The 16,832-nt window shown below is 48.0% G+C and overlaps 1 protein-coding gene across 1 annotated transcript in view; it reads right to left on the reverse strand.

Annotated features, from left to right (window-relative positions):
• LOC138246871 (protein-glutamine gamma-glutamyltransferase E-like) overlaps positions 1–16,832 on the reverse strand; it is a 308,092-nt gene that overhangs the window by 6,580 nt on the left and 284,680 nt on the right. Inside the window, exon 12 of the mRNA XM_069201622.1 lies at positions 11,579–11,761. Coding sequence (XP_069057723.1) covers positions 11,579–11,761 — 183 coding nt within the window. The remainder of the gene's footprint in view (positions 1–11,578; positions 11,762–16,832) is intronic.

The raw sequence follows: 16,832 nt of genomic DNA on the forward strand, positions 1-16,832 counted from the left end.
ACTACTTACACCTATACACCACCCACGCACCTCATATCACACACCCCAACACATCACCCTACACACCCTCACCTACACAAATCACACAACACCCATGGCACCACAAAGACACCCCACGTTCTCAGAGGAGGAGCTAAGGGTCATGGTGGAGGAAATCATCAGGGAAGAGCCACAGCTATTTGGAGCACAGGCGTAGCAGATATCTATAGGTAGGAAGATGGAGCTATGGCAGAGAATCGTGGAAAGGGTCAACGCCGTGGGACAGCACCCAAGAACCAAGGATGACATCAGGAAGAGGTGGAATGACCTACGGGGGAAGGTACGTTGCATTGCAGCAAGACACCAACTCGCTGTACAGAGGACTGGCGGTGGACTCCCTCTTCCTCTCCACAACTAACAACATGGGAGGAGCAAGTCTTGGCAATCATGCATCCTGAGGGCCTGGCCGGAGTAGGAGGAGGACTGGACTATGGTAAGTCAACTCTCTACTACTACTATCCCCCTACCTGCATGCCATCACACACCCCCACCCTCACTCCCATCACTCCACCACTTCTGACACACCCCACCATCACAATTCTCACTCATCCTAATGCCAAGCCCTGAATGCCATACCAATGCATGGACATCACTCACAGACCTGCATGGGCACCTATCACTAAAGCATGCACACTAGAGAGAATCAGCTAGTCCACCACATACCAACTTACATAAGTGAAAGCTGCCAGGGCAAATACAACCAAAGAGGGCAAGCCACCGATGCACAATATGTCAGACACAAAAACAATAACACATCATTTACATCCCCACAGGTATCCCCGCCAATGTCACTGGAGAGGAGATGCCAGCAATATCCAGTCCCCCAAATGAAGAGGCCGACAGTGATGACAGCAACTCCGGTCACCTGGATCTGGATGACCAACCTAGCCCATCAGGGACCTCTGGACAGTCGGTTACCCAAGCCCAGTCACAACCACAGAGCCTCCCTCATCTGGAAACAGCACCACAGCACCTACCCATCGTACCCACACCTCTGTCCACAGGACACGTCAATCAGCAGTGTGTCCACCTCTACAGGGACCCCAGGGCACACCTCAAACTCATAACAATCAGGGAACAAGGGTCAGTGGCAGTGTGCACATGGTTCGGGGACAGAGGCACAGGACCACAGGGAAACTAGGAGGAGTGCTGTGCCTCAGGGGGAGGACAGGCCCAGTGAACTGACTCTCCAGGAGGCACTTGCAGAGATACTGGGATCATACCAACATTCCCAAGACACGATGGGCCAGATCCTGGACAATGTGCAGGAGAACAGGTGGCTGCAGGAGGGACAGTACCAGGGGATCAGGGAGGACTTGCAGACCATCAACACCACCCTGGTCTCTATTGCAGGGGTGCTGGGAGACATGGCCAATATTATGAGGGAGACAGTCTCACAACAGCAGGCCCCTGCCACTAGCAAGACATCTGAACTGCCTTCCACCTCTGCTGCCGCTAGTGGACAGGAGGTCTGCCACAGGACTCACAGGCCACCAACACCCCTCCCCCTGCAGAAGGAGAACACCGCAAACGTTTCCTGCGATCCAGGCAAAAGCCAGAGACTATTGCCAAGACCCCCGCCGAGAAATTAGACTCTCCTGATTGTCACGCTAGTGTTCCACTCTGTCACCCTGTCCACCTTGAACTGCCATTGCTCCTCTTCCTATGTCCCCATGGACAATGCACCTGTGCTACAGACTGGAACAATACCCTGGAATTTCCTCCATCATCACGCCATCTGATTGCACTAGCCCCTCAATAGCTTAACACTTCAATAAACCCGCTTGAAAAAAATTGAAGTATGGAGTATGTCACGGTTTTTAAGTATGTATACGTTTAACCATGTACAAACATTGCAATTCAACTGTACAGTAAATGAGCACATATGAAAGGCCTGTAGTTGGCTGCAGTGTTCACACCAGGAGCTATTGTGAGGCACCAACATCTGTAAAATGAATTGCCAAAGGGTACAGTAAGTGGGCATAGAAGTGGGAAATAACAGCATGCCAGTGCCAAAGAATTTCAACAAAATGGCAATGAAATGTGCAGTAACACTGTCTAACCTGTGTGTCATTGGAAATATTGTCTGATCACTGCTGTTCTGCTATTCTCATCATCATCCTCTGCCTCCTCATCCTCACTGTCCACAGGGTCCACTGCTGCCACACGGGCATCTCCAGCCCCCTCCTCCTGGAGAAAAGGTACATGGCATCTCAGGGCAAGGTTGTGCAACATGCAGCATGCCACTATTATCTGGCCGACCTTCTTGGGTGAGTAGCACAGGGATCCACCTGTTAGATGGAGGCACCGAAACATTGCCTTCAGGAGGCCAAATGTTCGTTCTGTGATCCTTCTGGTTTGCCCATGTGCCTCATTATAACGTTCTTCTGCCCTTGTCCTGGCATTCCTCACAGGGGTCAGTAGCCATGATAGGTTAGGGTAACCAGAGTCACCTGCAAATATTGAGGGACAACATTTAGCCACACACTAACCAATATGGCCCACACCATGCCCATACACCAACATCTACTGGGTGGGAATCAGGGCTCACCTATTAGTCACACCCTGTGCCTCTGCAGTTGGGCCATCATATTTGGGATGCTGCTATTCCTCAGGACAAAGGCATCCACCGACCCAGGATACTTAGCATTGACATGGGAGATGTACTGGTCCGCCAAGCACACCATTTGAACATTCATTGAGTGAAAACTCTTATGATTTCTGTCAACCTGTTCATTTTGACGGGGGTGACACATGTGTTTCATCAATCGCACCAATTATGTTGGGGATATGTCCCATTGCATGGAACTCAGCCTTCACTGCGGCCAAATCATCAACCTGGGGAAATACAATGTAGCTGCACATGTGTTTAATCAGGGCAGACAACACTCTGGTCAGCACAATTGAGAACATTGGCTGTGACATTTCTGCTGCAGAGCCCAGTGTCACTTGGAAAGAACCAGTTGCCAGGAAATGGAGCACTGATAGAACTTGCACAGGGGGGTATTCCAGTGGGGTGACGGATAGCAGACATCAGGTCGGGCTCCAATTGGGCACACAGCTCTGTGATTTTGGCCCTGTCAAGTCTATAGTTGAGGATGATGTGCCTGTCCTCCATTGTTGCCAAGACCACCAGGGGTCTATACACGGGGGTATGTCTCCATCTCCTATTAATCTGCAGCTGTAGCAATCTGTAGGGACAAAAGAGTGAGGAGCAGGTCAAAAACTGAACAATGGGGCTACAACAGTATGATGCATGCTGTCAAATTGTAATTGGTCAGTGGGCATCCTGTATGTCCAAATGTAAACAGTGACACAGTAATTATTCAGTGCCTGCCCCCACCCCCTGAAATGGCGCATGCCTGTCCTGTGTGGAGGGATAGGTGGAAGTGAGGTAATTCTGCTGACGTCGTGCGCCATTGCAGGAGGCGGCTGGGAACCACCATGCAACTTTCTCATTGGTTAACATTGGGCCCTAGGGGTTACAGTGGCCAATGGTGATGTACACCGGCGGTGACGGTATGCACTGCCGCGGACGTGACTGCCATTTTCTAACATATTCCTCACTTGCTACCTGACCTTCAACAGGAGAGGACCTCCACTGCATGTGCTGCTGTAACCTGTGTCTGGAACCTACCATGGCCTGTGTGACTGGGGAAGGGCCCCTGCCTTCACTTCGGTGGAGTTGGAGAGACTGGTGGATGGGGTCCTACCCCAGTACGGACTGCTGTATGGGCCTCCAGACCAGCAGGTGAGTCAATGTTGGCACAATGCATGTGGCATGAGTGCATCGAGTGGTGTGTTAAGGCATCGTGTAAGGGGGGTGGGCGGATGTCCCCTGGGTGGCGTATAGGTTGTGTGCTGGGCCTTGTGTGTGTAAATAGTGATGTGAAGGGGTATGGTGGGCCATAAGTGTAACAGGCAGGACTGTCTGACTAATACTATTTTCCTGTCTGTATTGCCTCTGCAGGTCAGCGCCCATCAAAAGAAGGGTATATGGCATGCCATCGCCAAGGACATGTGGACCCTGGGGATCTATGGCAGGCGGAGCACCCGCTGCCACTTGTGTGCATTAACATCATCTGGTGGAGGAGCAGAGGCACCAGCGACTTAGGGAGCTGCATCCCACAGGCCCCAGGAGGCGGAGCCCACTGACGCTGAGGGCACCAGTGGGACGGAGGGCGAGGAGAGCACCACGGCGGAGCCTGGAGGGGACATTTAAGACTCAGATACCTCCTCCGATGGAAGCTCCCTGGTGGTGGGGGACACCTCTGTGACCACCCCAGCTACAGGTACAGCCGCCAGCCCCATACCAGTACCGCCCTCCCAGCAGCCCCTCATTGAGTTTCCTGTGCCTGCTGACCCAGGAGGGTGGGCATCTCCTTTGCCCCAGGCACCTCAGGCCCTGCCCCAGTTAGCCCTGCTGCCCTGAGTGAGGAGGCTATTGACCTCCTGAGATCCATCTCTGTAGGGCAGTCAACCATTGTGAATGCTATCCAGGGGCTGGCAGTCCAGATGCAACAGACTAATGCATTCCTGGAGGGCATTCACACTGGCTTGGCGGCCCAACAGAGATCAATCCAGGATATGGCCTCCTCTCTGATGTCAGCCATTGTCTCTGTTTCCACCTTCCCCCCTTCAACTTCCTCTTCCCAGTCCCATTCCCCTCAACCCCAACCTATCCCAAGCACACAGGCAGATGAGCATGCACACAAGACAACACACAAGAGTGGCACAGGCAAACACAAGCACCACACATCATCCCACAGGCACTCACACAAACACCATCCAGATGCAGACATACCAACATCCACAATTTCCACTGTCTCCCCCTCCTCCCCATCTCCCTCCTAGTTCCATCCACACTCACACCTGCATGCACCTCATCCTCATCCACTACCAGTGTCACCACCACATCTAGCAGAACACACATCTCACTTGCAGACACCTCCACAACAGCCATGCACATGTCCCCTGTGTCCTCTCCCACTGTGTCTGTCTCCCCCTCCTAAAGTACACAAACGCAAGCACTCAGACACTTAACAGCCATCCACCTCACAACAGCATCCAGCCCATGCACCTGCACCCAAAATCAGCAGTCACCTCCTACAACCACTCCCTATTCCTCCACTCCCAAACCTTCTCCCTCTTCCCACCCAAATATCCCTAAAAAGCTTTTCCTATCCACCATTGACCTCTTCCCTACCCATCCCCCCGTCCTGCACTTCTGGCCAGGGTGGCAAAAACCCAGCCAAGCACCTGAGCCACCCAGTCCACGGGGCCAGTAGTCACCACACCCACTTGTGGTGGGAAAGGATCCAGGGCACATTTCCTGAGGGTGAAGGAGCCTGCACCAGACAGCCTCAAGGGTAAGGAGCCTGTCCCAGCTGCTGCCAGGAAGACCAAGGAACCTGCCCCAGCTGCTGCCAGGAAGACCAAGGAGCCTGCCCCAGCTGCTGCCAGGAAGACCAATGAGCCTGCCCTAGATGCTGCCAGGAAGACCAAGGAGCTAGCACCAGCATGCAGGAAGGGCAAGGGGACTGGGGCAGGAACTCTGACGAAGCCCCCACCACCAACCAGGGTTGAGCAGCCATCCAAGGCTGCAAGGAATGGGCTGGAGCCTCACCCCACCAGCAGCAGCAGCAGCACCACCACGACCAGGGGGCAGCAATCCGAGGCTGCAGGGGATGGGCTGGGGCTTCCTCCCACCAGCAGCTACAGCAGCACCACTACCACCACTGAGCAGCCATCACTGCAGGTGGACAGTATGTAGTCCTGCCTCCATGGGTTGCTGTGCGGCCTGCCCTCTGCAAATCCAGGGGGTATGACACCCACCTGAGAGACCTTGACCTTGCACTCCCCAGGATCAAGAGCACAAGGCCCAATGCCCCCTTCACAACCAGTGGGTAAGACACCCACCAACCCCAGCCTCCCCAGGATCAACAGCACAGGGCACAATGCCCCCTCCAGAACCAGTGGGTAAGATACCCACCAACCCCAGCCCCCCCAGGATCAAGAGCACAGGGCATGATGCCCCCTCCAGAACCAGTGGGTAAGACACCCACCAACTCCAGCCTCCCCAGGATCAAGAGCACAGGGCACGATGCTCCCTCCAGAACCAGTGGGTAGGACACCCACCAACTCCAGCCTCCCCAGGATCAAGCACAGGGCTTGTTGCCCCCTTTAGAACATGTGGGCAAGTCACCCACTTGAGAGACTGTGGCCTTGCACTCCCCAGGACCAAGCACAGGGCATGTTGCCCCCTCCAGGACCAGGGGTCTTGTTCCATCTCGCGGTTGAGGTGCCCCCCCATTCCCCGTCCCCCTGAGGTGCATGCCTATTTACCAGCTGATGCCCCTGCAGTGTTCTCTCCGTGTTGATGCAGGTGACAAGTGGGGCCTTGGACTTTGGCCTGTGGCCATGTGGCCCATGCAAACGTAGGACTGGGCAGTGTCCCTTGAACTGTAAAATTGTAAATATCTGTAACATTGGCTAAGTTGTTTTTAAACTGTGTTGATATTATTACACTCACTTTAGTAAATTCATTTTGTCCTTGCATTATTCAGCTGATATAGGGGAATAACTTGTTTTCTTGTGCATCTGGTTATGTGTATGTGTATGTGTGTGTATGTCGGTTGTGTGTTGTGCGTGTGTGTGTGTCACACTCTTTTTCCTCCCCCTCCTCCCTTGTGTGCTAGGTGGCTGTACGCACTGACGTCGTCTTCGCCGGTGTTCCTTTTTGGAGCAGGACGTAGAAGATAATGGGGAAGGCATGCAGCTCGGGCTCCATGGAAACATGGTTGTTCCCTGTGTCTCCAACGGTGAGTCCTTTCACTTCTGAGCTCAGTTTCTGCCAGGTTTTTGATGTCGTTGGTTCCGCCCCAGAAAAGGTGGCAGTTTCCAGGGTCTTAATATGGTGGGCGGAACATTGACTTCCACCTGACTGTAGGCGGCTACTGCTGTGGTGGCTGTTGCTTCTGCCCTGGTGGTCGTGTGGTAAAGTGGCTGTCTATCTGGAAGCTATCCGCCATAATTTGGCGGTAATTACCGCCAGCCTGTTGGTGGTATTACTGCCACTTTTACACCAGCCGCCAGGGTTGTAATGAGGGCCAATGTGTTAGGTGTTTGTGCAACACTTCAAGCAGAAAAACAGTCCTCAAAAAAATGACACAAAAAGATACCACAACTGGTTAGAAAAAAGCCATTAATTCAATTAATAAGTAAAACAAGACCAAAATGATAAAAATCCAAATAAGTAGAACTCGAGATAAGAATTTGAAAAGCAGAAACTGTGAAATGATGCTTAGAAATAAGAAGCGCCAACCAGGGATATATTGTCACGCTGGACCAGGAAAAAGTCAAAGGTTCAGGGAGACCGCGATGGAGCACAGGCCATTTACAGGGACCCAGTGAGGCCTGCTGAAGAAAAATACCTTAATCCTAGTTGCGTTGAGGTTGAAGATGCAGGGAGCCAGCTGGAGCAATATGTTGGTGTGATCCCCACAGTGAAAGTGAAGTGCTGATCCTTCCTAGGCAGTGGTGAAGATGCGTTGTTTTCCACCACACAGCAGCGGCAATGCATAGGGTCCGAGATGCGGCAGTTCTGGAGGCAATGCGCTGAGCTTGAACCACTGCTGGGAGGTGATGCATCAACTCCGATCCACACAATGGAGGTGATGCAGTGATTCTGATCCACGCAACAGGGCTGATGCACCACTTCTAACCTGCACGGCAGAGGTGGTGCATCAGAGCAGCTCTTAATATCCACTTCCAAGGGCCCAGGACTGGATTGGCACCACATAGAAGGGCAAGACTAGCAGTTGGCAGAGTCTAGGTGCTGTAGCAGATGATTTGGAAGCCTTTTGTGTCCCTGAGACGCCAGAAAACAGGAGGCAAGCCAGCAAAACCTTGAAGTCACTTTAGTTCTAGGTTGGAGAGATACAGGTCTAATCCTTCTTACTACCATGCAAGGAGGGCAGAAGGCAGCAGGTCAACATAGCAGAGCAGGAATCCAGCAAAGGGACAGTCCCTTTAGCAGCACAGCAGCCCTTCTTCCTGGCAGAGTATCCACAGGTCCAGAAGTGTACTGAGTTGGAGGTGTCTGAGGTGCAGTACTTATTCCTAGTTGTGCCTCGGAAAGTAGGGGAGACTTCAAAGAGAGGTCTTTGAAGTGCCCTTCCCACCCTGGCTCCATACCCAATACAGGGGGGTATGCAACTCTTTCTGTGGGGACAGGACATAGCCTGTTCACGTGAAAGTGTCATCTTCTCCCTCCCATCCCACCCAGGATGGCCGATCAGGCTGTGGATGGTCCATCAGTCACACCGAAGCTCCTATTGTGTGTGGCTGTCTGGAGGAACTGCATAAGCCCAGGAGTCATCCACCCCAGATGTGTATTCAGAGGTAGGAAGAAGGCACCAAATGGCTAAAGTAAGAAAATATAGACTTTCAAAATTCCAATTTGAAATCTGACTTCACCATAAGTTGTGATTTTGTATTGTGATTCCAGAGACACAAAACTTGGGGGTCCCATACCTTCCCAATGGAAATTACTATTAAAAATGTAATAGGTTAATCCTAATGTTGTCTAATGGGAAAGTTGTTCACTATTAGGATATGTAAAACGTAAAAGTACATGTCCTACATTTTAAATACAAAGCAACCTGCCCTTGGGCTGTCCTGACCAGGGTCTACATTAGGGGTTACTTATATGTCTTAAAAAGGAATGTTTGGGCCTGGCAAGAGGATTAACTTTCCAGATTGATTTAACAGTTTGACTGCACACATAGGCTCTGCAATGGCAGGTTTGAAACATGTTTGAAGTGCTACTGAAGTGGGTGGCACAATTAGTGCTGCAGGCCCAGTAGCCCCCTATTCCCCTCAGGGGACAAGGGTGAAACTGGTCCTGGGTTGCTTGTGTTCTGGTCCAGTGAGGGACCGGCTTGGCATTTTGGGGTAGACCGCTCCCATTACAGGAATGTCAAGACTGATTTGCATCAGTCTTGACAAACTGAGACCAAACTGAGGTGACATGGTGTGCAAAATAACAATGGATTGGGACGCAGTCCCGAGTAATTTCCAGTGGCTGCGATTAAATCAAGCATTCCAGATATAACCTTTGTATATTTTAATAAGCAGGCCCACTATTGCACCTAATTTACATGCCCTGAGCATGGCTTGTTCACTTTACTAGGGACTTATAAGTAAATTAAATATATCAATTGTGGATAAGTCAATGTTACCATGTTTTGAGCATAGAGCACATGCACTATAGCACTGGATAGCAATGGTAATGTGCCCAGAGTCCTAAAGCCAGCAAAAATGAGGTCAGCAAAATAGGTCTGAAGGTAAAAATTTAGGGGAAACCATGCCAAGAATTCCAGGTCCAACAGACCACTATATCAAGAATGTAAGCATATGTAGATTGGTGTAGAGTTTTATTCTAAATCCACGCCTTACCTTGAGTAGTTCAATCTAGTGTTACTCCTATGGTTATGTTATGTCATTTTATTGGTGTTAGTAAATACTGTGATTAGCTTAATTAGTTTTACTAGTCATCACTTGTGATGCTAACACCAGTAGAGGGGTCTAGGCGAATGAGTTATCCAAAGTATTTTGCCGTTCTAGGTTTCTCATCATCATAGTCATGCTCCTTTTGCCCATCACCATTGCTGTTCAAGTTCAACTTGTGCGTCAACAGCATAGGTGGCGCACCAGATCCTGTTTGTGTTGGTTATTATTCAACAAAATTGTTGTTCTGCCGTGCTGTTTGCTCTTCCACCTATGGCAGTATTACAGTTCCAGGTTTGACCCAGTTTGTCTCCCTAAACAACTGCTATGCTTCTGGTGCCAGTGCATACACGTTTGCCTGGTGCTGCAAACTCATCACAACCATTGAATAAAGAAGTGATCTAAAGTATTCTAAAATTCTGGTATGAGTGCATGGATCTCACAAAAAAGACTTGGAAGGGCTGCTGATGGCGAAGATTCTGATGCCTCTGTTGGATGTAGTAGCGGTGATGGATGCACTGATATTTTCATTGGCTACTGATATGGATTTACTAGTGGATCTTATGTGGTTGTTGGACTTGGCCCTTTTTGCAGGGTCATCCCCAAACTTTTTGCCTCCTTCCTCCCCTTTTTCTGACTTGTTTTTGTTGGCTTTAGGACTCAGGGCACTTTACCTCTGCTAACCAGTGCTAAAGTGCACACACTCTCTGTGTACATTGTATTGATGATTGCTTTTTCCATGGTTGGCAGATTTAATTTACTAGTAAGTCCCTAGTAAAGTTCACTAGAGGTGCTTAAGGCCTGTAAATCAAATGTTACCAGTGGGCCTGCAGCACTGTTTGTGCCACCCACGAGTAGCCCTGTAAACATGGCTCAGTCCTGCCACTGCAGTGTCTGTGTGTGCAGTATTAAACTACCAATTCAACCTAGCAAGTGTAACCACTTGCCAGGCCCAAACCTTCCTTTTTTGTACATGTAAGGCACCCCTAAGGTACGCCCTAGGTAGCCCCATGGGCAGGGTGGAGTGTATGTTAAAGGTGGGACATGTACTGATGTGTTTTACATGTCCCAACAGCGAAATACAGTCAAATTCGTTTTTCACTGTTGCAAGGCCTGTCTCTCTCATAGGTTAACATGGGGACTGCCTTTAAATATCTTTTACGTGCAGTTTCCCATTGAGAGCAGACAGAGATTTGGAGTTTGGGGTCTCAGAACTCACAATTTCAAAATACACCTTTTCGTAAGGTTGGTTTTTAGATTGTCAGTTTGAAAATGTTGCTTTTAGAAAGTGGTCATTTTCTTGCTCAACCATTCTGTGCTTCTGCCTGACTGTGGAATCCACATCTGGGTCAGACTGACAGCTGGGCTGTTTGTGAAATCCCTCTGGACAGTGGCACAAAGGGAGCTGGGGTGTAGCCTGCATATCCTGATGAGTCTCCTTGGCTAGCGTGGGGAGGGAGGAGCTGACACTTACAGCTGAAACAACTGTGCCTGTCCTCACACAATGCAGTCTCCAACCCCCTGGTGTGTGTCTGGGGCCAGGCCTGGACAAGACAGGTTCTTGTGAACAACAGAGACTTTCCTTTGAAATTTGCCTACGGAGTGGTGGACCCAAAACCCTAGATTTTTTAGATTACTTCTGGATCAAGAGGAACCCCTGCCAAGGAGAAGAGCTGAAGCGCTGGAGGAGGAGTACTGCCTCCTTGCCTGTGTGTGTGCTTTGCTGGGTTTGCCTGCAGTTGCTGCTTATACCTGAGTGAGAGGACAAAGACTGGACTTTGGTGTGTTTTCCTGCATGTGAAGTGTCTCCAAGGACTTGGACTGAGCTTGCCCCCTATTCTGAAGTCTCAGGGCCATCAAAGACTTCCTCTGCCAGCACCTGGACTCTCCTGCTGAGACTCCTACCCTGCCAAGTCCCTGGGCCCTTGAAAGGAGAAGCTGGTGGAACCATGACTGAAATCCATGCACTGGAGCCGTGAGGGAGAAATATCAATGCAGGACCTGCTTCGTGACAGAAAAATCAACGCACCACCTGCATCATGGCTGGAAAATTGAAGCAACACTTGCTGCCGGCTTCCAAAATCGATGCATCACCCACGCAGCGCAGCTCTTCACCACCGTGCACCAGAATTTTGCACACATCGTTGATGGGTGTCAAAATGAACTTGCGCGGATCCGAGGTTGCCAGTCTGGAAATCGATGCATCGCTCTTCTGTGGGAGAGAAAAATTACGCATCGCCTATCCGACCAGAGAAGAAATGACACACAGCCTCACTACGAGTAAGGAATCAACGCATTGCTGACTTTTCCAACGCACGCTCACCCATGCGGCTTTATTTTTTACTCAAACCAGGTACTTTCTGTAAAAACAACGCATCCTTTGCTTTCTGTGGATTAAGACTCTTTTTAATTTAGAAATTCATAACTTTGCTTAGGTATGTTGGATTTTTGTCATTTTTATCTTGTTTGATTTACATAAATATTGGCAATTTTTGTAAACTGGTGTTGTGTCCCTTTTGTAGTGTTTCCACTGTATTACTGTATGTGTTGGTATAAATACTTTACACATCGCCTCTGAGATAAGCCTAACTGCTTGTGCCAAGCTCCCAAGGGGGTAAGCTGGTGTTATCCTAGTTGTGAATCGCCTTTACTCTGACTAGAGGAAGGGTCCATGGTTGGACAGAGTGCAAACTGACTGCCACCAGAGACCCCATTTCTAACAGCGGTTTACTGTGGTCAAGCAGACTGTGGTGGTAGCTGAAGGTAAGAAAATGCATGAGTGCCTAAGCTCCATGATCTCTTGATTCTGGATCAGTGTTTCACGGCATACAGGGATGTGTTGATAGAGGTGGTCATGGTGGTTCATAGGCAAAACAGTCTGAAGTTGCTTGTGTTCCTCTTCAGATGTGTTGTGGGCAAGCAGTTTGTGCTGCACTGTTCCTGCTGGAAAATAACCAAGGATCATTTCCATATGACTGATATCTGCTTGTGAACCAAAACAATTCACTGAAATGCAGCAGAAGGTAAATATTATTGACTGATAACATTTTTATTTGTAATCAATATAAGGCCTTTTTTGCAATGGATAAATGTCAAGCTCCACCTCGTGGATAAAGCACAGAAGGCAAAATCAGTGTGAAGTTGCTTGAGTCCACTTTCAAAGGGGACCTAACATTTCAAGTGGGACTGGTTGTATAAGAATAGGAATAAAGTTGTTTCACACATAGCTAGGCTTTGGGGGTCATCATGACCCTGGCGGTCCACGGATGACTGAAGCACCGCCAACAGGCTGGCGGTGCTTCATTGCCCATTCCGACCGCGGCTGTAAAGCCGCGGTGGGAAAACCGGGTCCGGCGGTTTCCCGCCGGATTAACCCCGGCTGGGCGAATCCTCCATGGCGGCGCTGCTGGATTCCGACCCCCTTCCCGCCAGCCTGTTTCTGGCGGTTTTCACCGCCAGAAACAGGATGGCGATAACGGGTGTCCTGGGGCCCCTGGGGGCCCCTGCACTGCCCATGCCACTGGCATGGGCAGTGCAGGGGCCCCCTAACAGGTCCCCAGTATGCTTTTCACTGTCTGCTTAGCAGACAGTGAAGAGCGCGACGGGTGCAACTGCACCCGTCGCACACCTGCAACACCGCCGGCTCCATTCGGAGCCGGCTTCAGTGTTGCAGGCCCTTTCCCGCTGGGCCGGCGGACGCTCCCTTGGCGGGCGCCCGCCGGCCCAGCGGGAAAGTCAGAATGGCCCCCGTGGTCTTTTGACCGCGGAGCGGCCAATTAGCGGTTCCCACTTGGCGGGCGGCGACTAAGAATGACCCCCTTTGTCTATAACGGAACAAAAAATTATAAGCTTGAATGCCACCAGGAGAAACTACTAGTAGCTGAAATTACTTTAAGCATTCCAGCGATCACCTTTTTGTTATTCTCAATGAGAAATGTATGTTCAATGGATTTGTCTATACATCGGTCACATACCTCATTGTGCAGTAGGACTAAAACTGCACTTCGCCGATAAGGTAAACGTGATTTATAGTTGCTTGCATTTTGGTATAGTGGTTTGGGATAAACTGTTCTTAATGGAGCACGATCAAGGCTAATTTGCATATCCTATCACAAGGAGAAAACAATGATGGACTGATATGCAGCACACAGAAATTAATAGAGGCTGAGATGAGTTCATGCATTACACCCGTCACCACTTTCTTTTTTCTCAGTGATCACCCCAAGGGCTGGGGCTATGTCACGTCTGAGTCCTATAGCTTCTGCACCTTGGGAATCAAGTTGCACATCATTCGTGATGACCGACAGGGACAAAATCGGTCTGCTTGTGTTCCAAAGTTTAGAGGGTAGTTGCCTAGGAGGTCGGTTGGACAATTACTGTTGCTGTGGGAACACAACTGGTTGACACAGGGTCATAGCCTGTCTGTCGAATTTTATTGGGGCAGGAAGGTTGGTCCCAGGCGGTAATGGCAGAGTGAACTAAAAACGAAGGACTGGAATGAGACACAGATAAATTATCAGTGGTGGAGTTGAATACAGCATTGCACCCAGCACATATTTGTTTTTGCTACTGGGGTGCCCTAAGTGAGATGGGCACAGCAGTATATGGATCCAGTAACTAAGAACCAAACCACTCTTGGCTTGCTTGTGTTTCCTTTCAGAGGGAATGTTCCTTGGACCAGGGTTCATTTGAATACATTTGATCCACGCCTGTAGTGGTACTGTGAATATAAAAGATTTTAGGCTGGACTGCGTCCCACGGTAATTATTCGTCGCCGAAAATAATTCAAGCATCCCATCGACCCCCTTTTCGTTTTTATCAGTTGATCTATCAGTAACAATAGCAGCTGTTTAAGTTAATATGGTGAAGACGATATTGGGGCCATTCCTCTCTTCTGAAAATGTTTACCATTTCTTTGTCGTTTTAGTGATTCAGAATGACTGTCAATAGTAGATGATGTATAAAATGCAGAGAGAGTCCAAAGAATGCAATGCAAGCATCTAAAACACTGGTCGAATAGGTACAAAAGTGCATAATTTTCTATAAGATTCCCCTAATACTCGATAAAGGGGAGCTTAAATACACAACACCCACACGTGCCCGCAGGCATGTCAAAATAGGTCCTGCCAAGATATAGCATACCAAAATGTTCAATCGACTAACCAGCATTTTCATAATGTGAGTATATATAGTGCTCGATTCAGAAAATCTCTCCTCTACAAGTAGAACTGACAAGAGTTTTTAGAGGCATGCAAAATCAGGCCGTACTTTTACCTCGAACAACAGAATGACAATTTCTCAAGTTTCAGTTATCCTCTAGGATGAAGATTTATTATTTTGTCCATTGCTGGTTTAAAGTCCCAAAATGGAACAGTCTTAAGAAAGGCAACCATCATCTATTGTCCCTCAACATACCAGGTAACCCTCATTCTATGAACCCTTCACATCGCTGGCTTTTGTTAACGCGGAATGTTAATGAGTTTTATTAAGGAATAATTAATGTATTTTCAGTGATGTATTTGCGTAAAAAATGTAATAATAGAGAGGAAAATAATGCACACATATGAAAGTGTGACCACGTGAGTGGCCACTAATTTCACAAAGTGTACCTATTTATTGGCTTATTAATACTAAATGTTGAGCTTATGTTTGATTAAAGTAGTAATATGTCACACTGAGGGTTATGCATTATGTATTAGCTTTATTAATTGTAGTCCTTAACTTAGCGGAGGTCATAGCCTATTTGCACGGCCATTGGTAAAGCTGTATTTCTTAGGCATTTAATAAAATGTCTGCTTATAGAATTAAACTTTGATTTTCCATTGTGTTGACCTAATTTGCTCGTAGCTAAAAGTCTTTCTCAAGAGAACTGCTTGCTAGAAGATGCTGTACTAGCTAATGCAACATTGTTTTATGTAATGTGTGTGAGACTGACTTTCTCAGGAGAATACAATGAAGACACTGACTGGAGTATAAGCTGCAACGATATTGGTACCTGACAAACCGGATGATGAGAACAGTACGAAAGGAGCCAATCATCGACATGTGAACCATGTACTAGTAGAAATGTAGATTTGAAGTTTTGGTTCTATTGGAAAAAGTGTGAACATTCTCCCCATTCTTACTGAGAGTTTAGACACATTTTTTCCCGTTTTCCATCTTGAGAAGAGACAGGCTTAACTTTATTGCTTAAAGAGACTTTGCCTTTTCTGAACTTTGATGCTGAATCCTGATGCCCTGCTGACCAGACCGATGTGCTGATGACAAAGACTGTCACAGATTGCTGATCCAAACTGAGGATAGGTATATTGACTATGATATTGTTTGCTATATCTATTTGCTTTTGTTCCTAGGTACCAACCGCTATTTTGATAGAGCCATAGACAGATGTTTTTCCAAATTTGGTGACTAAATTGTTTTGCATGAAGCCCAAACATGCTAATTCTAATCTGGTGTTAGTTAAAGATCTCACTAATGAAGTTCGCTATTAGAAATAATAGCTGATGTGTTTTCTTTGCTGAATCTAAATGTACATAACATCGTTTGCGCAGTTATTCTTGTCATTATTTTGCACCGTAACCTTGGAATGTGTAGTAGCTCAAGCCTTGATTAGATTGTGTTTCTTTCGCCGCTTTGGACAGCCAGTGTTGTTTCTATATGTTTATCATTTGATTTTGAGATTAACCTACATTACATTAGCATTGTTAATATAGGTGAATAAATATTCTAACTTTTACATAAAGGTGTGGTTATTCATGACTGCAAGGTCATGGTGCGTGACAATTACTGACTCCTATTGATTGTTAATGCCAATGATTGATTACTTGTTATTGATTGGTATTGGTATGGGGTTTATATGGTGGGAATATCTTAAGTGAAGTCTTCGACCTATTCGTGTCTCCCTTATAAGTTTACTTATTAGGGTCTGACGCGCTAACACTTTAAGATCCTGATTAAGAGTTGCATGGTACTGGCAGGATGGTAAGTTTGATTCCGAAATTTAATTTACGTGCAGTAGCACTGCACCAGTGATGGGCAATTATGAGTTGAAGCCCATGGAATGAGGAATTACTGTGTGGAACGAGTTGTAAACAGAATTTGCCAATTACATGGAGGTTAGTTAACACATACTTTGACCACCTGTTTTAAGTAGGATTTATATATATATATATATACATATATATATATATACATATATATATATATATATATATACACACATATACCTTTGAGTGGAGTTGAGCTGGAAGGAGGGAATGTGTTTGTTGGGAGCAGGGAATGAA

The sequence above is a fragment of the Pleurodeles waltl genome, chromosome 7, assembly GCF_031143425.1.
Source record: "Pleurodeles waltl isolate 20211129_DDA chromosome 7, aPleWal1.hap1.20221129, whole genome shotgun sequence".
Taxonomy (NCBI): Eukaryota; Metazoa; Chordata; class Amphibia; order Caudata; family Salamandridae; genus Pleurodeles; species Pleurodeles waltl.